The sequence below is a fragment of the Solea senegalensis genome, linkage group LG2 (genome assembly GCF_019176455.1).
Source record: "Solea senegalensis isolate Sse05_10M linkage group LG2, IFAPA_SoseM_1, whole genome shotgun sequence".
NCBI classification, from domain to species: domain Eukaryota; kingdom Metazoa; phylum Chordata; class Actinopteri; order Pleuronectiformes; family Soleidae; genus Solea; species Solea senegalensis.
In genome coordinates this window covers 3,234,982-3,260,937 of record NC_058022.1, presented here as the reverse complement: position 1 = coordinate 3,260,937, position 25,956 = coordinate 3,234,982, and the positions used below count along the sequence as shown (strand labels likewise).

At 40.5% G+C, this 25,956-nt stretch overlaps 1 protein-coding gene across 1 annotated transcript in view; it reads left to right on the top strand.

Moving 5' to 3' along the window:
• The first annotated feature begins 8,873 nt into the window (after positions 1-8,873).
• LOC122785012 (aryl hydrocarbon receptor-like) overlaps positions 8,874-25,956 on the top strand; it is a 30,848-nt gene continuing 13,765 nt past the window's right edge. The window contains exons 1-2 of the mRNA XM_044050559.1: positions 8,874-9,348; positions 16,661-16,851. Coding sequence (XP_043906494.1) covers positions 9,254-9,348; positions 16,661-16,851 — 286 coding nt within the window. The 5' untranslated portion in view covers positions 8,874-9,253. The remainder of the gene's footprint in view (positions 9,349-16,660; positions 16,852-25,956) is intronic.

Sequence of the window (25,956 nt, the reverse complement as noted above, 5' to 3'; positions counted from 1 at the left end):
TGCTATTGAACCAAAATAGAATTGTTCTGTTTTGTCTTACTTGTTTGTATTTCTCTATAAAATGTCAATGTTTTTTTACAGATAATTTCTTGTTTATTTGCAAAACAATTAATTTACTTCACATTTGAGTTCCCTGGTAGGGAACTCTACGTGAGGTGGTGTGAACAGCAGGTTTTAGTCTGCTTTACCCTGGAGGTAATATTCCCCGATGCCACCCTTTGTGGAACCTGAAACTACACGCACTCAGTTTCGCCTGACTGCAAACCCTGAATCAAAAAAATGACATCAAAGGCAAATAATTTCCTCATCGCATTTTGACTCGGCAGGAAGACATGTTTTTAATGTTAGGAATCTTATTCCAGTGTGGACTGGAAATGCAATGTGGGTCTAACTCTAAACAATAGCTGACATTTCACTGTGTCTTTCTCATACAGTAATTATTCACCTGTGGGACAGGTAGCTGAGAGGTGTGGTGGAGATGCTGTTAATTTGACCCCCGTGAGCAAGTTGTTTCATTGTGTAAACTGGGTTAAAAAATAAAAAAAGCAGTAGACAAATGTCTGATACACAGTCAAATTAACAAATGAAGACAAATAGTCTCCACATCTCAGAAATTCTCACCCTCTGTCTCTCATGTTTGTCTTGCCCTTTTCCCCTGCAGCTACAACCTCATTACATTTACATCTGACATTACATAACGCCCTCAACTTGTCAGCGCTCAACAAGTGTAGCTCGCAGCCTGTTTTCCTCCGTCGGCATGGCAACCACCAGTGTAAACATAGCTGACGATCACTGCTTCATATTTCATAGGCCGCTCGAGCGCGAGCACCAGTCGACACTCTCTAGATCTAGAGATGAAGCTGTTTCATAAAAAAAAAAATAATAATAATCCACTTGATCCATCTTGCAAGCGATATATGTTTCCTCCTGTCTTGTGGGACATTATTGTATTTTTAAATGTGTGCATTTTTTGGTCCGTTAAAAGTTTAGAGAGTCGAGAGTCAAGATGAGTGACTGCACAGAGAGAGATGTGTAAAATTGAACAGTGCAGCCTTTCTTTTAACTCAGGCACTCACTTTACACGCTGCAGCTTCAAGCTCTATTTGAACCACAAAACACATGTGAGCAATTTGATGACCACTATAAGTAGACGGTTAAGGGGAATCAAAATCCAAACCCATGAGAGTCGCCACGGAAGGTTGGGAATGTGCCCTAAGCTGCACAAAATGACAATTTTGATGTAAAACATTGTTCTGGCGGGGTGGGGGGTGGGGGAAAATATGTACGAAATAATCAACTATTTAATGGATTAGGATGTTTCAGGTAAGTGGATGTTTTTGTGTCATTTGCACAGGAATGGCCACAAGCTACGGAAATGCACTTAGCTTTAAAGACAATAATTTATTCATTAACTCCGTTTTTTTTTGTTTTTTTTTTTAAATACAGTTTTCTAAAGTTTTTAAACTAACAATAGCACGCTACGTTTGCGAGGAAGAATGCAAACGCACAATACCACCCTTCCCCCCCCCCGTAGGAGCAGACTGAGCAGTTGTGTGCAGGTGTATGTAGATCTTTGCAGCGTGTTGAGAGATAAATTCACAGACAAACAGGACATGCACGCAGCCACAGTGCCAGCACTTCTCTGGTGAATAAAGCCTGACATGCGAAGGAACACACACCTACAGGAACTGGATTAATTAGTCAACAGTAAAACAACAATACTCCACATTCAGGTCTCACAGCTGAAGCGCTGTGAGGCCACGCAGCTGAGGGGGTTTGGCAAATCTACAGTATGTCTGCCAAATTTCCCCTGGTTTTACTGCAGATTTTATTTCACTCCTCTCCCTGCATTTTGGACGGGTTTTAACAGTGCCAGCGGGGAGGCGGTTTGTCTGCACTGTTTATCGTTAAAACAACTGAAAAGCACGACAACCAAAATAGTAGCCCTGCACCGGGGCTCGCCTCAAACCGTGCAGTACCAACCTTCAACCAGACTCTTAAGTGTATAGGCATTACATTTAAACTTTGAGAGAGCAACCATATTCTGCACCGCAATGAATATAAAAAGTAATCTTTTGCCGCGTAATGATCAGCCAGTGTGTCCAACTGTCTCACTACTACGTGCATCGTCCACATGACTCCCCCAAGAATTTTTAAAAAACTGCCGTCTCCAGTTTTGCTTGAAAACCCCGGGGCTGACTTTTACTCTGGTTGAGCAAAAAACTAAAACAGTGACCATGGGAAACAAGTACAGTTACCCACATTCACTTCCTTATGGTTTCTTAGCCACAGCTCGGCTATCAGCTGTGGACAAACCACTCGTTGGGAACGCATACTTTCCGCTTCAGTTTCACCTCATGATCAGTCTAATAAACAGTCTGATAATCCGTGTCAGTAATACTAAGAAAACAGCTGCAGAGGAGAGAATCGACACATGACATCCATTTCATGGTGTACGACTATATGGACGCTAAGATTACCACTGAAACTTGGCTAAAATGCTATGAAAACAAAGTATTTTGGAGGTGGCTACAATGTCATGCGTCAGTTTCATTATTGACGATTATTATTTCCGATAAGACGTCATCCAACGATGCAGAGATGTTCCATGCTCGGTGTATGCGGAAGTTAGCAAGCGGAGTATTTAGCCTTGTTGTTGTCGCCTTACAATGCTGAAATTTAAACACCTTTTCATCATTTTAGGCCATGTTGAACATCTCAGGGCTAACAACTACAACTATTAAAAGACTTGAAAGTCGCTAACACTACCGTACAAAGTCTCCGGAAGTTAAGGAGCTAGCTAACATTTTAGCGGTGGGTGGCTCTATAGTGTCATGGTAGAAAGAGGTACTGTTGATGCTAAGTGGTAGGGTCACAACCTTGTACAGTTTGGAGACTATAATCGTAGATATGATTTCATTAGCTAGCGATTGGTTGGCGCCTGTGTTGCCACTTGGAAAATTCAGTTTGAGTCAATGTCCGCAGTGTCGACTCATGTTTTATCCCCTATTTCCCCCTTAAATGCTAAAATAATCCACAAAATTGACATCACGTGCAAGTGAGGACAAACTCAAACCTGTGGTTGAGACCATTATCACCTTAGAAAAATGTTTAATGAACTAATAAATCAAGTGAGAAGTTTATGGTTTATTTTCCCCAGTTCTTTTTTGCTCTATTATTCTTCTATTGTCCATTTATTTAGGTGTCAGAGCTGAGAGGAAGTGCAGAAATATTCACGCACCAGATTACTTTATTTTTGATATGCTGCAAGGTTAGCGTGACATTATTGATCAAGCACATTTTATATCAGAAATGTACCATAGATACTTACGTAAATGTCGTATACTTGAAGACTTTCACTTAAGTAACTTTATAAAAAGTGACTTCAACGTCTTCCAAAGTCATTTTCTGGTAACATACTTTTACTTTTACTCAAGTATACCTTTAAATGACTTTATACAAGACTGGTGTCAGGCATGTTGTTTTCCATGACCACATAGTACCTTCTAGAATCGAGTCAAGTCGAGCCGAGTATTGCTGCCACTGTATAATGGAAAAGCTCCAGAAATGTTAACACGTGCCTACTGTATGTGAATGTCATGGTATGTAAAAACAAACGTAAACAACAATGGTTTCCCCCTCAGCTCTTTGGTGTTGACGGCTCGGCGAGCACACGGTAGTAGCCTCCATACCAAGATAATAACATCACACCACAGCCCTTTGGACCACACGTGCGGACGGACAGAAATCCAGATCCTCGCAGCATTTGTTTTAATGACGCTGTGGTTGACGGGCATAATGGAGCTCAGTTACATCTCACTGTGTTAAAAAAGCTTCGCTCCCCCTCCCCTTCCCTCGCCACACACCCCGTCTTTCACACGCTATCCCTCCCCCCTGACAGAGGGCAGCGGTCCAGCCCTGCTTCTTGTCAAGCCTCTGCCTGTTTGAAAAGGACTCTGCAGTTCTTTGAGGGCAACGCAGAGCGCTCTCTCCACCTTTCCCATTACTCCAGCTGCTGCCTGCAGAAGCCGCTTCCTGCCTCAATAATAAAGCGAGGTCTGATGGAGAACTAAGAATGTGTTGTGGTGAGTCTTAGTGTCAGATTATTTGCATTTGAGGTAAAAGTCTTTTAATAGTCTTTTCCCAAATGTTCAAAATTGGGGCCCCACGTGACCCAAATAGCAATTTTGTGCATGATGTAGTTACCAATTTACAGCCACATCTGTGACACCTAGTATCATATTCATTTAAACGTCATGGGATTTAAAGAAGACACACATAAATCTTGAAAATTTAGAAAAATATGCAAAAAATCCATCCAGGACAGATATATCCAGAAATAACTCTTTAATCCATTCTGGCAAAGAGTTGCCAAACGTACGAGAAATTATCCATCCCTTATGTATGACTATGTGTTTAAAATGAGGATTTAATGTGTAATTGAGGTTGAAACTATCAGATATGAGGTTCAAAAGTCACCTTACAGAGAAATATTGTAGTTGAAAATTCAAAATGACTTTGGGAAATGATACTTTTGCTATCGGGTTTTATTCATTCACTCATATATTTAAATATTTCTCCCGGTGGGAAAGTTCTTTGGCAAATCGTGCCGAGGGGGGAAAAAATGAAAAGAAAAATAATTAATCAAAGGCTATTCCTAACACATCTCTGGAAGCAATGTTCACTGCTTCAGCTTTAAATAATTTGTTTCTGAGCACAAAAGACTGCGGGACAAGAACGGGCTGATTAAATCAAAACAGTGAAATAGGCCAAGTGTTGTAATAAGCCTGAGACTGTGAGAGTGAAGTTCTGCAGCGGTGGAGAACAGTAAAGACAATGAGGTAGCTGTAGAGTCCTAAATGAAAACCACAGCTGGCCTGGATGAAATATTGCTCTAAAGTTAGTGTGAAATAAAGGCATTGGTGTCAGTGACCGTGCAACACATGCTTGCTCTCACACACAAGAATGCACTGGGCCAAATAAACAAACGCACGGGGTGGACTGAACCCATGGGAAATGTTGCACATGCAGCGCTCACCATCAACCACGCACACGTCAGATTGTGCGGAAAAGCGGCAGTGCCATAGTCACGTTTACCGTAATCCAGAGTAATCCGTGGTTTTCCTGCTCAGTGTGGTGTTCTATGTTACCACATAGGGTTGGGTATAGGTTAACTTTAACTAGCTGTTATTCTGCCTCGGTTTGGTTTCTGGGAACGGAAATTATAGTGTGTCTGAAAACACGCTGTGTCAAGCAAAACTATCAGGCCTGACTGAGGGAGCGTTTGTGTGTATACAGTGGCAGAGCCGGGGGCAGGCGGGGACAAGTAAGGTCAGTGTTTTTAAGCAGTAGAATTAACTAACCCTACCTATCTATCTATCTATCTATCTATCTATCTATCTATCTATCTATCTATCTATAAAGCGAGCAAAATAGCTAGCTTGTAGTTAGCTAGCTAGATGCTATATAGCTAGATAAGAAGTTTTCTTGTAATTGCAAAAGAGTATCTATGTATATATATATATATCTATCTATCTATCTATCTAAAAAGCGAGCAAAATAGCTAGCTTGGAGTTAGCTAGCTATATAGCTAGATAAGAGGTTTTCTTGTAATGGCAAAAGAGAATCTATGTATATCTATCCATCTATCTATCTATCTATCTAAAAAGTGAGCAAAATATCTAGCTTGTAGTTAGCTAGCAAGATGCTATATAGGTAGATATGAGGCTTTCTTGTAATTGCAAAAGAGTATCTATCTATCTATCTAAAAAGCGAGCAAAATAGGTAGCTTGTAGTTAGCTAGCTAGATGCTATATAGCTAGATAAGAGGTTTTCTTGTAATTGTAAAAGAGTATCTATATATATATCTATCCATCTATCCATCTATCTATCTATCTATCTATCTATTTATCTATCTATCTATATAACTACCCATCCCAGGATAGACCAAGGCCTGCGGTGCCCCTGAGCAAGGCATCCAGTCCCCATTGCTAATGTGTATTCACTACTACTGTATGTTAAAAGGAGGGGTTAAATGCAGAGGTCAAATTTACTATTACTAATTGGTGTGTGTGTGTGAAAATACCATTACTAATTGGTGTGTGTGTGAAAATCGTCAACCTATCACAGGGCTAACATACAGAGCATAAACAACCATCTATAGTCACACCCTATGGTCAATTTAGAGTCATCAGCTGATGTACGTGTGGCAGGAGGTCAGAGCACCTGGAAGAAAGGGGAAGCACACACAGGGCGAACATGCAAACTCCCAAAGATTGTCTGGCTTAAAGTAGAACTGAGTCATAATGAATTTAGGGTGGAGTTGGACTTTTTTTATAGGTACTTCTGGAGGAATTTCGATGAAACTAAGAAAAAAGTAAAGGAAAATGCAAGAAGAAACATTGCGTACAGCCTGAAATCCTGACAGACTGTGTCCTCACTGCTGGATTACAAAAGCCTTTAAAAGCGCTTATATCTCTCATTGCTTGCACCACAAACCTGTTAGACAACCTCAAATTATGGGCCATATGTTTTGGGCTCTCTCTTTTTTTTAAGTTGCTGCTACTGTAATAAGCTGTTAACATGTAAATATACAATAGCTCTTGATTTCGCGATAGCTTGGGGCACTTTTACACGATAGGCCCCTTCTTGTCTTCTAAGTTTATATATTTGGCAAGATTCAAACATGTTGATACCGAATGTAAGCCTCTATCAGTAAAGTGTTCACAGACAAGGTACGAGCTTGCTGCCAACATATCTGACGCTCTTGCACATGTGAAGCAACGACAGCTATCATCTTTTTTTTTTTTTGGTTGTAGCATAAAAATTGAAGATGGTGGATAGCTGTAAGAGTAGCTATATCCAGCTAGGTTCTGTGATACATTGCTAACTCTTAAAGTGGAACTATGCAGGGTTCTTTACCCTAATTTAACATCTTTGGAGTCATTGTGATGGTTAAATGTATTGGGGCCTGTCTCAACTGTCCCTTACTGCCTGTTAGCGGAAAGCCAGCCTTGCAAGATCCGGGCCGCCGACCCGGTGTCCAGAATCTCCAGGTGTCCAGGTCTCGCGAGAAACACCAACTGCTTCACGGGGGCAGCGCTAGCATTATTTTAGACATTCAAAAAATAAAAACAAAGTTCTGATTTAAAGCTTGGTACTGGTGCCATTCATTTTTCAGAGGCTTTTTCCTGTATATACTCCGATACTGTAGGGGGAGCTCTGTAGAGAAAAAGGAGAAAAAAGAAAATGCATTAAATCCACATTAAAGCTTGAAACTGGCACTGTTGCAGACTGAGCCACGTGATGTTCAGAGCTCTGTAGATCCATTGTCTACACAAAATCAGCAGAATGTCACTATGACATGAACATGTCTATTTGAGTTTGCTGATGCCTTGAGGGCAAAATAGTAGTCCTTCCCAGAGACAGGGCCATAATAAAGGAAAGCCTGCACCTCAGGCATCTCTCAGTCATTCAACAGTCGAAACCCTTCAGCTGCAGAACGTGAAATGTCTGCTCCCTGCCTCCCTTTGATGTTTTGCACTCTGAGATTTGTTGCCGCGTGTTGGTGTCAAAAGTTCCCTCCTTATTCCGACGTGCATTAGGAAACGGTAGCACGCCTGTGCAGAAATAGGATACTGTCCGAAAGACACAAACACGGAAACACATGTCGGAATAATGAGAGCGACAGTGACTTCTAGCGATGCCATGACGAGAAGTGAGCACACTCGTTTTATCGGATTTAGGAAAACAGAGTTTGGTGTTTGATTGAGCGATAAAACTCCATGCACGGGATCGTGACAGACGACTGTTACTGTATGAGGAAGTAAAGTGTGCCCAAGATAAACACCGCTGTTTACAGAGGAAGGATGGGCCCATGAGCTAATGGGTCATAATAACCTCGGCTACATGTCTCTATCTGTTGCTGTTCTGCAGTGAGATGATGAAAACTAACTTTGCTGACTTAAAGCCTATTTAAAGGGATAGATCAGGTTTTCTGAAGTGTGGTTGTATGGACTAGCCACACATACAGTATAACCCATTCCTACGGGTCACAGAACCCATTACTCCGGGTTTTTGACCAGTGTCAGTCGGTACTTTTACGTGCACAGTTTAATCAAGCTAAGGCCATAGTCTGACTATTCTGTCGTATGATTTCCAGCTACAGTACTGCACAGGGCGCCAAGTCCGATACCAGTCCGACTAAGCGCATACATGCAGGAGTAATCGGACTACCAATCACATTATCCAGTTATGTTATTCCAACTAAGAATGGCTCAGTTTTAGTCAAACTGATGTGTTTACATGGCATTAACAAAACCGAATTAGTGTCTTAGTCTGACTAGAATCAGACTTTTAACTGATTTAAATTGTTTTTTGTTTCTATTTTCTTTCATTTAGTGCCATTGTGTATTCTTATTTCAGTCTTGTGTGTTTCGCAAAGCACCATTTATCGCTGTTTAGCTAAGGGCTCTCTTATTCTCGTTATTGTTTTGAATAGTAACATTTTTCCATGATGTCTATGGAGATTCTGTGGCACTTTTATTTAAAAGTTTCTGTGTGTCAGATTAACATGTTGGATATACACCTACTTGGAGTACATTCTCCAGTACACGCGCCACACATTATGTTATGTACACATATAGAATTATTATGGAGTGCTTTTTAAAGAATATTTCCAGCTCTGGATGGTAATTTTGACATTAACAAGCCTCAGCTAAGTCAACAACGTCGACACAATGTGGGTATTAAAGTCACATAGTCCAGTCCACCTTAAAAGACAGCTCTGACAGACTATACACACACACACACACACACACATTTCCTGAAAACGCCCCGTGAAAGAGAAAAGGGGGGAAACTACAGTGACTCTGAGTAATAATAACAATGAAAAATAGAGCGGCGCTGTTTATCCATAGAAGGTGGGTTGGGCATAAGCTGAAATCTGCGCCATAACATTTTTTTGTAAAACTACACCGCCCCTTTCTTCGCACGCACACCACCGGCGGCAGTCTTCACTCCAGTCTGCTGCCACAGTTTGCACCGACCAAGGTCAGCAACAGCGACCGCCCACGGGATCTGTCAACGCGGCGTCAGAGCCTCCACTGAGCCCGTACGAGACCGCTTGGGATACCATGGGAGTCGGATTCGAGGGTTTAACGCAACACGATTCATCGCCGTGTGGATGTTGGAGGAAGTCCCGGTAGCGAGGGAGTAAAAGCGGCCATAGGAAGGAACAACAAAAGTTAAGCGTATGTCAGAATCTATGAGCGTTGACTTAAGTGACACCATGTTGGGAAACTCTGGTGGTTACGCTACGAAGAAGAGGAAGAAGCCCGTCCTCAAACAGTAAGACTTATGTCCTCTATAACGCATTGAAAGTTCTGCTTTTGTGTTGCGGTTACGCGTTCAAATGTACTGTACACGCGTACACCCCGAAAGTTACGTGACTTTTAAAAGCTGCGTAGTTTTAAATTTAAGTCAGGCGCTTTGAATTTAGTGCAAGACACGTTTAAATCCGTGTTACGCACTTGAAGGAAGGAAAACAGGTAATATTGAGGTAAAGTAAGGACAAGAAGAACCCAGTTATACACTTTAATGGGAAAATTATGCACGTTTCAGTTTGGCCAGTGCCGAAAATAGGCTTCAGCCTAACTTACAGTACAACCTGATGCGACTCGTGCGACTTTAAAATGGCCAACTCTACTGATTTGGAAGCAGGTAAGTTGTTAAGGTAGCTCAAGTTTAAACATCTAAAACGGATAAACCGGATGAGAATCATAAGTCATAACAGTCACAGTTAACACTAGGTGAAATATAATCATGTTTGTTCGTGTTTTTGTGTCGAGAACTGTGACCACTTTTGTTTTTTTGGCATGTTGTTGTACTAGTAATACATCTATTGGACTACCTTAAAAATTTCCGTGCGAAGCTCAGATCTGGCATGGATTAATGCCCTCGCGCATTTATCACAATCAAGTCGGAGAATTTGTTATTGTAATCTGATATGGCCCCGCCTCCTATGCTCTGGATTCAGTCTGTGCTGCCTGCAAGTACTGTATGTGCCTACTCTACTGTGCACTCATCTCCTGTTTCATCTTCTTATTTTAATTCATAATAATAATAATAACAATTATTATTATTATGCTTACATAATATATACTACTGCAATAAACATTGGGCCACACGGTGGTGCAGTTGTTAGCATGTGGAGGATAAAGTCATAGAAAATGAATTAAATAATAATATTAATGATAATGTAACAATAATAATATATTTTATTTATAAAGAGCTGCAAGACTCTCACACGTTATAGTTAACATGTTTACACATTTACACAGTCAAAAATCACATTATTAGCTGTTTGAAATAGGTGAGTGTCAAACTTTATTATGGGGTAGTCCCAACCCAGTCTTTGTGAAACACTGTTGTAATGTACACTTTATACTCAGGCTGCTACCATTATTTGATGAATCCGTTATTAATCGATTACCTACTTAATCATCAGCTAATTTCATAATTGGTGTGGGAGTGTTTTTTGTTTGTTTTGTAATAATTAAAACAACTTTTCTGATTTCCCAGGTTTTTTGCTCCCTATAACAACAAAAATTCAGTAAACATATTACTTTAGTTCTTTACAAAATTGTATATATATATACATATATATATATATATATATATATATATATATATATATATATAGATAGATAGATAGATAGATTAGGGTTAAGGCATGTAAGGAACATTCAGGGCAGATGATCTATTTCAAAATCCTTCACTTATTGATCTATATGACTAAATTGACAGACGATGTTATTCTTCTTTGACAAAGGAGTTCAGTGACTCGTCAGCATTCAGAGTTGCTGATTTACGTTTGTGTTAGTAGATCAAATCTAGCAAACTTAAATAAGCTCAAGTGAAAACCTGTCTCCAGCTTTGGCAGCAATCCAGCTTTCAGATCAGTTTCAGGTTTGTTCCTGTGCAAGTTGTGTAAATTTCCACATAGTTCAACACTCTAATGGATTTATATAAACGTATAGAAGGAGCACTGCTGACTTGTAGTGACAGGCCCTAAAGAGGAATATCCCTGACCGGACCAACTTGAGTCAACAGTCTTAAATTTCATTTGAGAGGCCAAAACTGGAATGACAGACGGATTAATCTTCAGACAGACAGACGGGACTGTTGAGATGCTAAGAAGGCCAGGTGTTTTTCATAGAAGATGGTGGTGATCAAATTTGAGCCAAAAGGAGAATGAGTGTTCAATATTTTGGAGTCTAACTACAATGTCATACCTCAGCAAAGATATATATATAGCCAAACCCAGCCACTGTTAATTAAAATCACATTTTCTAGATTCTAAATGTAGATGATCGAAAACACAGGATTGGGTCCTGCTATTGCTTTTACATTGATCAACACCAGACGTCAAACCTAATCCGCTTCACGTTTTGTTTACACAAAGGGCATTTGTAAGTCTAAGACTTCAAAGAGGGATTTTTCTTAATCACATTGTACAACATAAACCTACTTGAAGTTAAAGGGGTGTGTCGCACAATATGGATTCATGCATGTCCGCTTATAGGGATCTGGCAAATTGCAAATTTGTTGTTGCCAGACTGAATCCCAAAATACAAAGGTGGCCTGTGTCTGTGTCTCTGAAGATGTGGGACTGTGTAATGTGGACTGAGGTTTCCCGGACGGCCCAGCTGGGCTCGGCTGCAGAAAGGCACCACTGAGGCCTGCTGTAAAAAAGCTGTGGTCACTACACACAGGGGCATTCCACGGCAGAGCTGGCCATCCACATTCTCGGTTTTATTACCCGGATGCCGTCTGTGTACGTTGCCCGTCTCCATCGCCTTGATTCCTGCTCTCTAATTAAAATGAAATGCGTCTATTTATTGTGACCTGTGCGCCGTTTTTGAATAGAACACGCCGTCTTCTGTTCCCAGGCAACAATGTTTTCATGCTTTTTTTTGTTGTTTTAAACACATATGTTGCTCCGTCATGTCAACACGGGGCCACGTTCATTACCCAACTGAAGTCTTCCAACTCAAACAAGCAACAAGAACATTAAACAACCATAAGTGGCACAGTTTATGACATTGTTTATCCAACAATGCTTTTTGTGGTATTACTTAAACAACACATTAAATTCACCTGCAATCTGCTTTATCCTTTCTTACTGCCGCCTCCACAGCTTCCTCACACAATGATGTAACTTTGAAAATATTATTTGACTTATTAAAACAACTCCGGGTATATGAATATGCAATAACCATGTGGATCACAAGTAGGGATGGCACAAAACCATTTTTCCGTGTCCAATACCGATATCACAACTCAATGTCAGCCTACAGCTGTTTTGTGCTAGCCATTTCAAGCTAAATCAAAGACACAATTCTCTGACAGTGGAATAAATGATAATCTCGCACAAAGAAGAAATAAATATTGTATTTACGTTTTTACACTGGATTGCATCAGATTTTATATTTTTATCTGTCCGATATCCGACCCAATGATTTTGACCAATATCGATAAGGGGTGGGAATTGTGAGAGACACCATGATACAATATTATCACGTCATTTAAGTCACGATACAGTGTTATCAAGATATTCCAAAATACTGAGTATTTCAGAAATCATATTGCGATATACTTACACAAGCAAGAGAACATATTGTGACTGTTTCTTGGCAACCACTTGTATTCTTAATTAGGAAGGATAATATGCTCCACTGATGAAAATGTTGTTTTTGCACATCAACGGCGATTGTGACAAACACACACACACACACACACACACACACCCAGCAGACATGCTGATAAGGGGTGTGGCAGAGCGCCAACAGTCCTGGTAAACACCGATACAGTTACCCTTTGTTCTTTGCCCTTTGTTTAATTTTCAAAGAGGACTCCACAAACTCACGAGTAGTCGGACACTTTTTTTTTATAATAACAACCTTACCAGAAAGAGAGTTAAAACCAAACAAACACAAAAGTATGTGTTCTCATAAGTAGCAGTACTAACCAACAATAGAATAATAACACAGTCACAATCACCATCTTTTTAAAAGTTTGACCCCCGGAGCAAAAAAAAAATCAATCTTGAACGATTGTTTTCTCTTTAATATATTCTCTTGGCCACTGGGACAGGGTTTCTGTGGAACAAAAACTTATTCTCTATCCAAAGCAATGAAGAGAATATCATTGACCCAGTATCTATTGTGTTTTTCAATCAGGGTTGTTTTTTTTTTATGGCAATGTTTAGTATTGATATCAGTGCGATACTGGCCAAAGTGACTGGATCTTATAACCCAAAATCCAAAAACCCTAAATATCATTATTCAGTAATCATGTGAGTGTGGTGGACTTCATTTTGATAAATAGAAAAAAAACCTAAAAGTAATAGTACCTATATCTGATGGTGCCTTCTAGTTGACGCTCCATCGGATTTTCAACTCAGAATGCAAAATATCGCACTGAGGATTGTTATTGACTGGTTTTGCAAGCAATTGCTAGCTCATTTGCATCCATTTTCTTTCTGACTTTTTAACTGGAACTTGAAGTCACTTACTACAGCTGCATCTTTGCAACAATGCCTTAACAGGAACGTGGATGACTGAGAATATTCACAGTCCCGATCAAACGGGGGGATAATTTACTTCAGATTAGTTGGGCACATGTAAAGTAAAACATTCAGTGTCAAACTTTACTTTGCTTTGCTCCGTGACAGAGAATAATAGACTCTTAGGTAACCCCCCCCCCTGACAAAAAATGTCCCTAGAAACTCGTGATAGAAACCCCTGCGTCCTATTCTCCGCTGTCTGTAAACATGGTCCATTGTGCTTCCCCCCCAACATAGATGTACTGATGGCAAAATTCCCCTTTCATGTCACGTTATTGCCTCCGCATAGCTCTGAAGCTCCGCTGGTCACAGCAAATTTAGCAATTTAGTAGCAAAGCAATACCTCAGATTTAGGAATGCGCTGATTCTCTAAATCCATCATAAAATGTTGCCATTTAGCCCCGTAGGATTTTTTTTGTTAAATGGAACCACTCTTGTTGGAAGCCAATCTTTGTTTTTGGACATTTATGCACAACATATGTCATTTTGTGTTCTTCATTCTATTTTTGCCAAAGCTCTTTGCAGCCTACAGCTTTCTCTTGTAAGCGATCCTACTTCTAAATGTGCAGTCTTTTTTGTCTGCAGCCAAACATGTATAGCGAGTCATGCCTCTGGATCTGGCAGTTGCATCATATGCTTTCAGGAGACTAATATGTGACAGTGCTCCAACAGTAGACTGTTGTGTATCTGGGGGCTGCTTCATGTGGTAGAGGTGTTTGAGTTCATTTAATTTGGATCTTGATATCAGGAATCCCCATAGAAATGAATAGATGAGGTAAAACCTCTTTTCTTTCCCACAATGAATGCCCTGATGTCTGCTACTCTACCCCCGTGACCCATAGCAAATCAAGGTGGAAAAAAAGTGGTCCTGAATGCTGGCTTTTGTCTCCACTCGGCATTTCTTGAGAGTGAGATCAGTCCCGCTCCATTTCTGGGAAGGTACAGCTTGGATTTGAAGCCAACAATTGAGTTTAGTCTGCATTCCTTACGCTGTGTTCAGTGGCATGGGAGGAAATGTAATAGCCTGCCATTAAGGTACTTTTCAGGATAGAGAGAAATGTATGGAAAGGTAAAGAATTTCCAAATCTGAAACTGCAAGTATGTTATGGTAGTAGTTGGCCATACCCCACATTTCCCCACATCTGAATGGTTACTGCAAAGTTTACCATGTTATATATTTAAGCATGTTTATATTAACACATTGGGAGCATTTGTAGGTGATTTGCACTCAAGAACGCAACCTATAAAAGCTCCTATAGAGATAAGCCAACCATGACCTAGACAAGGTCATAAAATGCTGCTGAGGGAAACATTTGTGTCTGGGGTAATATTTATTTAGCCTCTGTGTACTTTTCAATGACACAATACTTGGTGGATCAGTACACATGAATTAAATACTGTCTCATCCCGTCTTCATAAGTCATAAGTTATCTCTATACTAAATTACTTTTAGATTACTATCAAGATACCACATTCTGAATTTAGTTAATTTTCTTTTGAGGAATCAATTCTTTTCAGTTTCTACACCATAAAATTGAATTATTATGAGTGAATGTGTAGACTTAGTAAGTTGTAATTGTGCTATCATGTTTGTCCTATTTGTGGGAAATCATATGCATCTCCATCTAGCTTCGTGAGTTTGTGTTTTGCACTTGAGCATGGGTCAAGCGGCATGTATGAAGCCGCCATCATGTTAAACAAGTGGATTCCTCTTTGAAAAACTGGATTACCTCGGGTAGTTTGTCTGTTTTTCATGCTAATGTCTGCACAGTTTACTCTGGAGCAAAGCTCATTTCCTTCATTCATTGAACTGGTGCCTTGTTTGCAAAGGTAAAGTATGTGGCCTGTGTCATGATCTTTTGTACGAGCAAACAGACTGGTTGATCTTTCGCTGTCTCATGGTCACATTACTTTCATTTCAGATGAATGCTAACAGAATGACAGTCATTGTTTTATGCTTATTAGCCCCAATAACACTGAATTGTCAGTCTGGACACTAATGTAAGTTACTTTTATTACTTAAAGTGGACAACTTTGTTATGACATGAATATTGTGCCGAACCAGGGCGAAGAATATTTGTAAGCAAGCTAAAGACTTGATTTTTCTCTGGCTTGTTGGAGACCAACATATGTTTTTAATGTATGGTACACTTTTATTAAATTTAACACTAAGGCCTTTTTCCCAACGTTGAGTATTGGTTGTATACATGAAAATGCATGGGACCCTAAAAGACTGGTTCCATACAAAATTATTGCAGATTGTCCTAAAGTTGTCCTCGTCCACCCTCTTTAAATTACACCAAGTAAAATTTCCAGTGTGGTACATCCTGCATGTTAAGTTCTGATTTTTTTTGGGCCCACCAAATGCTTTTTAATTGTCCATTAATTTTACCAGAAACCAATAGCATCTTCTCAAGGCAACGTTTACGCCACTTCCTGGTTCACTAAAGTGCCTTGTTTCGTTATGCTCGTGCAAATAAAACCTGGTTTATTCTCCAACTAGCTCCATGCTAATGTATTCCAGAATGCAAACCCCACCTGGCTACAGGGACCGCGAAGCTCAAACCTTTAGGGATCATGTGGTAGTTGGGTCAGATCTAGGTCGGATCATGTCCCTGCCTCATACAAACCTCGACAGAATTGTGTAGTACTGGATTTTGTCCACTTACTCTAGACAGTCTTGGCTTGTTTGCTTTGTTCTGCACCTGGTGCGATTACTCATGCAGGTATCTCGTGAGCTGTCGCATTGTTGACTCAGCAGAACTCTACTATTTATTAGTCACTTTAATGGAAGCCTCTTTTTTTTCGGTGCACATGTGAAGCACTTTGGATCATTGCTCAAAGCGAGTGTGCCTCATGTTTTAATTTGAGTGAGTCACACTGAAGCCTACAACAGACTCTTATGCTCTATAAAGGGTCAGGTAGCCAAATTGGGAGTGAATCAATCTTGGTCCATACATTGTCTGGACGACATGCCTTTCCTGAATATTTCACACTTTAGAAAGTAACCAGCGATATTTTTTCTCTCTGCAGAAAGAAAATCTCTGAAGGCAATGGCGTTGTTAAGTCAAACCCTTCAAAGCGACACCGGGATCGGCTGAATGGGGAGCTGGACCGCCTAACGGAGCTCCTGCCCTTTTCTGAGGATGTTCGCTCTCGCCTCGACAAACTGTCCGTCCTTCGCCTCAGTGTCGGATACCTGAGGGTCAAGAGCTACTTCAAAGGTGAGCACCAGTCTGGGTCCACAGCTGTGTTTCCAATGATTTCCACCAGTGTCGAACAGTGTCACCATCTCCCTGACGTCCCTGCTTATTCCCACTAAGACTGGGTTGGGAATCAGATGGGTCCTGGGGGAGCTTTTTTTGGGGGGGGTCCCTAAACAAATTTCCCAACCCTTTATTTAAGAGTTATGTGTAAATAGCATGCATATAATTAAATTATCAATGATTTCCCAGGGATTTGGGTCATGATAGTTTTCCATCCTAAAAAACAGGTGCCCATATATAAAGTTTGGAAAACACTGAACTAGACTGACTCAATATAATAATTAGATATTGATGAAACTCGCATGAATCATAGTTTCCTACTGCTTCTCTGGCAACAAATTTTATTTTTTAAGCTTGTCTTTTGTTAGTCCTCTTAAATCTAATCATAACAGTTTGGACTATATGGAATAAGTCATAACAAAGAAAGCAAACGTTGGTGGTGTGAGATCTGTAGTAACGAGGCTCGATAAGTAGGCAATGACATTTTGAGAAACATAATGGTAAGCACTCAAACTGGAAGTGATTAGTGAACAGCATATGCAAATGTGCTGGCAGTATCTCTGAGAGCCGAGGCAGGAATGAGAAGCATGAAGGAATCTGGTTTTAGGAAACAACACATCCTCAATGCTTGTACCTCACTCCACCCTCTCTCTGTGAAGAACAACACCTGCCGTCGCCGTCTTCACCTTGATACAAAGAAAAGGTTATGAAATAGTTATTGAAGATATTAAATCTTCATTGTAAGGCGCGTAGACTTGCAGGCACCCTGGCTGTGGAAATCTGATGACTCATGTGTTTGAGCCAATTAAGTGTGAGTTACGTACAAAACTTCACCACCTGCAAACGATAGTTCTGAAAAACACTATCTGATGTGCTGGCAAATGAGTCGGTGAGTAAGTTACTCTGGTGCCTCTGGGTTCGCTGACATTATGTGTCACGTCGCTGTTTAATTTTAGTACATTGTGTGCGCTTTGTTCAGCCTTTGTGATCTTGTAGTTTTATTGGATAGTGAACCAAATGTTTTCTCTGACTCTCAATGAAAACACATGTTACCCTGATATGGATTAGTTTCTAGCTTACTAGCTAGCAAAGATACAAAGCTGCTTTGATTTGTGTGGCCAACACTGTGCTAACAAGCACATACTGTATTTTTTGTCTTCTAACACCAGAACATAACCTGGAAAAGAAATCTTTATCGGAAATTTCATTTTCCGTCGTTAAATCAGTTGCATTGAAGGAACATGTAATTGCGGTTGTGAGGCAGTAGTGAATGAGGAGAAAGTATGGCAGAACTAACTGCAGCTATTAAGAAAAAGCCAATGAAGCAGCTTGTTCCTCTTTTTTTGTAGCTCTGGATTCAATCCTTCAACTGTGAGTAAGCAATTTTGTGGCCAATCACACAGTGGAAATAATAACTGGTTATCAGTCTTAATAACAGCTGGTTAATAGTGTAACTCTTACAAACAATAAATGAGGAACAGCCAGACAAAAGTAGTCCAACAATTGGATGAAGAACAATGTGATGAAGATTCAAAGCTTGGAGAGAACAAATAATTTCTAATTGATTGATTTGATGATCATTATCTTGATTAATTGACTACTTGTGATCGATTTACAAGGAGGTCTTGGTTCGACTGAGGTTTTCTCTGGGTTCTCCGGTTTCCTCTCGCAGTCAAAAAACATGCAAATGGCGGTCCGTCTCTGTGTGTTGACCCTGTGATGGACTGGTGACCTGTCCAAGGTGTACTTCACCTTGAGTGCTATATCAACAAACCCTCATGTGTAGGATAAAGCGGTTTCTGAAAGGCTTGCCGCCAGTAGTCCCAGTAGCAGACTTGGCTAAAAAAAGAAGAAGGTGTAGATTTGGTAGGGTTCAACCAACAGATAAAACAACATACGCATATCTCCAAAAGAACATCATTGCATTGTTGTGTAAAACCAGTTCATGGTCCCTCTGCATCATGTTCACTGTAATTACCAGTGGTTTCACTCATAATTGCCTTACCAACTCTCTCACTCTCTGACTGACTGCCAGTCAAAACATAATCTTGCCTTAAAGAGATATGTCACCCACCAATGATTTAATATCTACCATTCTGTCTTTAATCTGTCTCTTGTGAGCAGCCTAACCATATGGAAATGTAGAACTACAGTGTTAATGGCATCATGAGTTAAGCGTGTGTCTCTGTGTGCATGTGTGTGTGTGAATTGATTGTCTCCGATAACCGATGTCGTGCTAAGGGTAACATGATGGTGGGGGGTCAAGTCTGGGTCAACACTCAGCCATCATTTGTTGGTTTTGCTCTGGAGCAAAAATGGGTCAGACAGTGTCTGTGGCTACAGTGACCGCGGTTCTGTCTGAGAGCTGGAAACTCAATTAAGTAACGCTAATGTTAAAAACTTAATTATAAACATTGAGTTTTGACGCTAAGAATGGAAAGGCCGCATGTGAGGGTGAGTGAAAGAACAAGAGAGAGCAAAGTTAACTGGCAATTTTGCATTGTAATTCTATGGTGTGGCAAAAAAAGCTAGACTGGAGTCTCTGGCTGCTAACAGAGCAGTAATTTGAGATCAAACCATATAAGTATTCAGGTTAAATACCTAGTCTAGTCTGTGAAAGTGGATTTAAAATAGAATGCCCACACATGCTTTGGCAGATGCCGCACACAGCACTTTACCTGGCATGGTAAAGTGCCAGATTGTCTTCTTGGCTGTCGTGACACTTAATGCAGACTGAAGTGTTTTGAAAAAAAAACAAAACCTTCTCTGCGGGATCCTCTTGTACCAACGCCTGGGCTGTTTGATTAAGAATACAATGGCAGCCAAAGTAAGAATTGTTGGACATTGTTCGGAGGGATATCAGATGGCAGTATTTATCTGGCTTCGTGTTGCCTACTTTGTGAGTTCTACAGCTTTTTGGTGTCATCTTCAGTAGGACCTGGTAGTTGAGAGCTCATATGTTCATGTAGGAGCAGATTGTTGTGATTTTGTTACAGCTGCTCCTATAGAAGACAAAACATTTAGCCTGTTTGACCTTTACAAAGGTAGAGTGAACCTCCCAATAGCATATTGGTACACTTCTTTAAGTTAAAATGAAAATCTCACAAATGTGATGATTATTGTGGTGGAGGGTTTTTGGTGTTGTGAGAGTTTGCTGAGGTGGACTGTTTATGTCGCTCGTGTCACAGTGAAGCAACATAAACATCGCTATGTTATTTTTCCAATGGGCCAATGGAGGGCATTTAAAGCCAAGCTGCAGACAGGCCTGGTGTAATGACAGTATACCACATATACTACAGCGGTGACTCATTGGGGATTCTGTGTGGATGAAGACATTTCCTGTTTGTGGAAAACTTCTTAAGAATGAAAAAGATTGTACAGTGGAAGTTCTGTTTCCATGTGCATGAGGCCTGAAAGCGCCTGCCGTGTGTTTTTTGTGTATGCTACCAAATACACAACTTTAAGAGAATGATGATGTCACATCCCCCACCTCCATTCACCCTATGTTTAACTTTTATTTTCAGTTTTACATTGTACATTGTACATTGCTCACAAGACTCATGTGTTTTGCTCCACGTCTTCTTCTGGTTCTCTGTTTTTGGTGTACACACAGGTCCGGCGTATACACTACAGCATTTAGAGTCATTTGAGGAGACTGTAGACCTCCTCCTGTGACACAAAGGTCACTCTGGGTTGTGAGGGCTGTGTAAATACACATATAAGAATTGATGTGTGTTCTAGTTTAATGTTTCACAGGTTTCTCAGCAGTTCATTCATCCCTCTTTGGGTTAAAGTTTGTTAATCCTTGCCAAAACAGTGGTTTGTGCATTAGACTCGAGAAAAGTAGACTCAAGCTTGAGTTCGTCCCAAGAGAGAAATATTGGTAGGCAATCAGGTCAACAATGTCACGCAGTGTGGATATTTTTTGACTCTCAAACAGTTTGTGTTGTCTATGAATAACGTGTACAGATGGTGAGATACAGATTAGTGTCATGTGGTGGATTTTTGAAACACTGTTGGGGGTATAGATATATATAGATATGTATGGATATAGGTAAAGGAACAAAGTCACAGCTTCTGCCTCTGATGTCAGAATATGTCGCGTTTGTGTAACAAAACAAAGCAGACCTCTCAGACTTGAGTTGTTTTTTGTTTCTTGTCCACACACGTCACATGAGAACGAGTCTACGTGAATCGGCAGAAATTTTGTACAGTGTCGGCCTTTTTATCAACATGGAACTGGCGTTGTGGGAGCCCTTAAAATGGTATTTTTGGAAAACAGGTCCCAGAAGGCAAGACTCTGAAAATGCCACCCTTGCGTTGTTTTGTATACAACAAATACACAACTGTGGGAAAACGATGAAGTCGGAGCCCTTCGCCATCCTTGTCATCATTGTCGTCTTCTTCTTCTGGTGTTTGCTGTCCACCAGAATTTAAAACATTTCAGCTTGTTGTCAGGCAAGACATCCCTGGTCTTGCTTGCTCTGTGTTGCTGTTCCTCATTTGTAGTGTTTTCTACAAACAAGCAAGGCAACTGCAAACAGACACTCTGCTTCCTGTTTACACTGGTCCACGCATGATGGGTGAACATGAACCGTCATGCACTACAGGTTTTCAGGTTTGGATGGAATGGACGAGGAAAGAGTCTGGATGAAGTTCTGATGTGTGTCTGTTTACATCCTGGGGAACACATGGTGACAGCTGTGCAGTACCCGTAAGCTCCTTAAGTCCAGCGTGTATAATAAACTCAGTGGGGATGAATCATTTGAAATGTTGAATCTGCCCTGATTTTAGTCATGTCAAGCTGATGAAGATGAAACGTTGAGTCAAAGGATGGCTTCCCAAAACACGGGACCTTTGCCGTCTATCTAAACAAGATCACCGTGGTTGAATCTCAAGGGTTCTCCCAGTCAAAACACACACCAGGCATGGCTGTACAAGTGGGGACATGCCTAGAATTTGAGATAAATATCTTATAATCCGTTGAAAAGAAAGGGAAAAAAAAAAGCTTTAGAGAGAAGATCAAACATAAGCAGTTTTTAGGGGGTGCAAGGGAGATTCACAGACCCGATAATGGATCTGGCTATTTAAGGTTGCATTGAAAGCAAGACCGCTCTCCTCATAGCGTGACTTGACGGGGCAGTACTGGATATTTTGAAAGGCCCGTGGATCACTGCTGCTGACATATTTGTGTGATGCTGTTAGAAATTTGAGGGAAAAATGTGGACTTGCTTTCCAAGTCCATTGAAAACATCCAGGGCCTGTTAGCAATCATCGTTGATGTGGTAACACCATATTATGTGCTATAATTTAATATAATTTGGTATTCTGGGACGTTTTAACACACAAACCCATCCACACGACACAAGTGTAGCGGGGAAAAATAAAGAGGCAAGAACAAGCATCAGCATGGGAAGCCCAGTCTTGTTTGTTTTTGAATCCTGCCGGGATTGTTATGAGGATATGCTACATGAAAGCCGTGCTTTTGTTGTACAAGCTCTGAAAAGCCTCTGCGAATGGCCCCGGCGGTGTCACAACACGCGAGAAGAGGGACATCTTTGCTGGAGTGACGGCTCTCGCCTGCAAGCTTGTGATTCATGACTCGCCGCTTGGAAATATCGTGAGAATGTGAGCAACCACTGGGCGACAGATTTAATCATGTTTTCGTTTTTTAACAATTTCCATTCTCAGGAATGGTTTGTTCAAGTCTCTCCAGCATTAAACCACAGCGCTGCATCTCCTCTCCTCTCATAGCTCCAACTTCATTCCCGTTCCCTGTTGTCTGGAGACAAACTTCGCCCACCGAGGCTTTCTGTGACATGTAGTGTTCCAAGAAGCGCTTTTGTTTGTTTATGTGCCCAATCAACATCAGCTGTGGTCCCGTTTAGAGGTTTGGTCGGGGATCACAAGCACAGAAGATGTATTATTAAATTTATTTAAGGACCATAACTTTGAAATTAACCAGATACGAAAAGGATTTTTTTTAAAGCAGTTGTTATTCAGAAGAGTAAATTTGATTTTTGGGCTTTTCTATGACCGATGCCGATCTCTTGAAATCAGTAGTAGTTGTCGTATTTGATTTGAATCTGCAGACACGTGAGGCAAGGACACTTATTCACAATCTCCTGAAAAAAGGAACCAGTCCCGAATGACGCTTGAATTTGGCTTAACGCGATGACGACACGGAAGCATTGGCTAGCCCTAAAACGCGGTTTTTGGAGCAAGTGGAAAAACTACTTTCTTCTTTCACATTTCTTTCGGTGGCAGCGTCACAGCGCCACTTACAGGTGGGGCATTGGTACTGCAGCTTTTAGTCGTCGTGTGGGATTTTGTGTGTATGAAGACAATTCTTGAAACGATGCCATGTTCACACAAAAGTTCTGATTCCGTGTGGATAAGGCCTAGTATTTCACTCCTACATCTATCAGCTGCGACAAGCACATACACTGTGATTTTCCAGGGCTAAACTTAGACTTATCATATTTCTGGCTCAGGGTATAGTTTTACACCATTCCTGCCTCGTGAGAGCTTTGACTGACCACCTGGAGCCTGATAAGAATCATTTTGGTGACATGATATGCCAGGCACGCCCTTAGCAGTAACCTGAATTTGGCTTTGTCTTCCTTCTGCGGCTGTGCCCAGCACAAGGCTGCTGCCATTACTTTTAAAAGCAGATAAAAAGAAACCAAAACAGCTATAAATAGTGCCTTGTTGATTGAACATTATGCCCCCAGACCCGACCTTGACGTTGTGTCTTGAATAGCATGTAATTGCTGTTTGTCTTGACTTTAGTTCATCAACATTGGCTCTTGGCGTTTGTGCTACAACAAACCCACAACCTTTACAATCCTGCAGGTTCAAGTCTTTTTTAACAGATTTTGCCAGTAAACAAGGTGAAGTGACAGGGTTACGACTTTTCAGACACACAGAATACAATAGAAAATTGTAACATTTCTGCCTCCAAGTCATTTAAAATCACTTTGAAAGTGTCCAAATAAGTTCCAGATCATTTTATAGATTGTTCCACTTTCCTGACTTCAATATAGACCTTTGCTACCAACCATAAGAATAAGTCCTGGGCCTGAAGACTTATAACTCTGTGTACTTTTCTGAAAGATGTTGTCTTGATAAGGTGGAAGCAGAACCAAGATGGGCCCTAAAAAATTAGAACATGCTGGTGTTGTTGATCATCAGTCAGATTGTCCAATGTTAGCATACAAGAAACTATGATAAAGGGTGCAATGAACCTCAAAATCCAGTATCCAGAGCATGTAAGCTTTGAGAGGATGTGTGTATAAATATATATATATATCACATCACCACAGTTCAGCACAGACATAAATGTTGCACAACATGAACATGAACCAGTAACAGAGCTTTGCTGCAGATATCATAGAGGAAACTCTACTCCTGGATCAGGTTTTGGTGTAAAAGGACATAAAAATGTGTGAAAGGCAAATGTTGGTGCAAATAACAAAGAAAAAGCTTGTTAACATTCACTGGCTGCACAAGTTCTTCTTATGAGGTGTAAGACAAACCTCTGGTTTTCATCCAACGCTTTGAATTTTCCCTCTTTGTCTTGGACATGACACTGTGGCCTCATCACCGCAAGCTCTAAGGCTGTTTCTTTATGCGCCGGGGTGACGGAGACGAAACAGGCACATTAATCAAAAGGGCTGATTGACGGGTGGACGGACAAACCAATGGACTTAGTGATCCAGCTCATTGGCTGTTTTTCCACCCCGCAAGCGCCGCCCTTTCCTGAACATCTGCGTGAGAACAGAGATCTCTGTACAGGATCTACTGGAACTAAATGTTTTCAAATCAAGATAATATTCCCCTATGCATTGCTGGCATGCTTTATACTCAGTCAGAATATGGCAGGCGTCCAATCTGTGACAGCATTTCCTTTTTTCCTCCCCTTACTTTTCAGAGCACATGCAGATACTTTAAAGCTGCTTCAGTTTTACTTTTTTTATTATTATTATTGTTGTTGTTTCTACAGCCATTCGCCATGCTAAAATACTACCCCCACAAATAAATCCACTTGTATGTTCTCTGTCTTTTATCTCACTATTACACGCTACTAGCAAGACCTTACAATAGTCAAACTTGATTGCGTGGCCCATCACGGCTCTCTGGATTTCACTTAATTATCCTACAGTGAAAAGACGCCAAAAAATCCCTTACAGCTTACCTCATTCCCTGTTGTTTGCCCGGAGTGATTCTTACATGAAAAGCAATTCATCAAACCCTCTAATTGCCTCTTTTCAGAAACGGGAAGCTGCAGTTCCATGGTAAAACTAGTGTTGGATTACACCGTGTCTTAAAAAAGATTTTTTTTGTAAATTAGGCCGCGGCCAACGATTCGATGAGGCGGTTGATTCGTTTCTCGATTAATTGAGTTATTTTTTGGGTCATAAAATGCCAAATAATGATAATTGGTGCTTCCTAAACCTTGATTTATGATGTTTTGTCCACAAAAGTAATAGTTTTTAATGGGTTTTTTTTGTCATATGGAGCAAAGAAGCGATAATAAATCCCCAGTGGGTTGTACATAGACAGGTTTGGCCTCTAGAAATGATTGGTTATTATGCCATTGTTGAGCATTTTAAACAATAGCAATCATAATCCTCTTCTTCTTCCGGCTTCTACATTTAGGGGTCGCCACAGTGCCTCCATTAATTCATAATATTGACAGTAAATAAAAAAATGAAACCTGAAATTCACAGATATAATTTAGACTGTGCCATCTGTCAAGCACATGATGCCCACATTTATTGCTCTCTAAATAAGAACATTATTGACATCGTGTTTTATTGAAAAAGAGCTGAAACTCAGGAGAATATTTTCTTTTTTGGGGTTATCTTCAATGAAATCCTTGATTTCTCGAGTTGCTGATTGATTCATTGTTTGGACAGTAAATGTGCATCCGTGATACCCAAACCTCAAGAGCAAAGAAATGGGAAATTATTGTTTTATTTATTTAATAACTCAGTATATCCGACGAATAACTCTCAAAGCTCAGACTTCCTTTCAAACATCTACAGCTACTTCTGACCT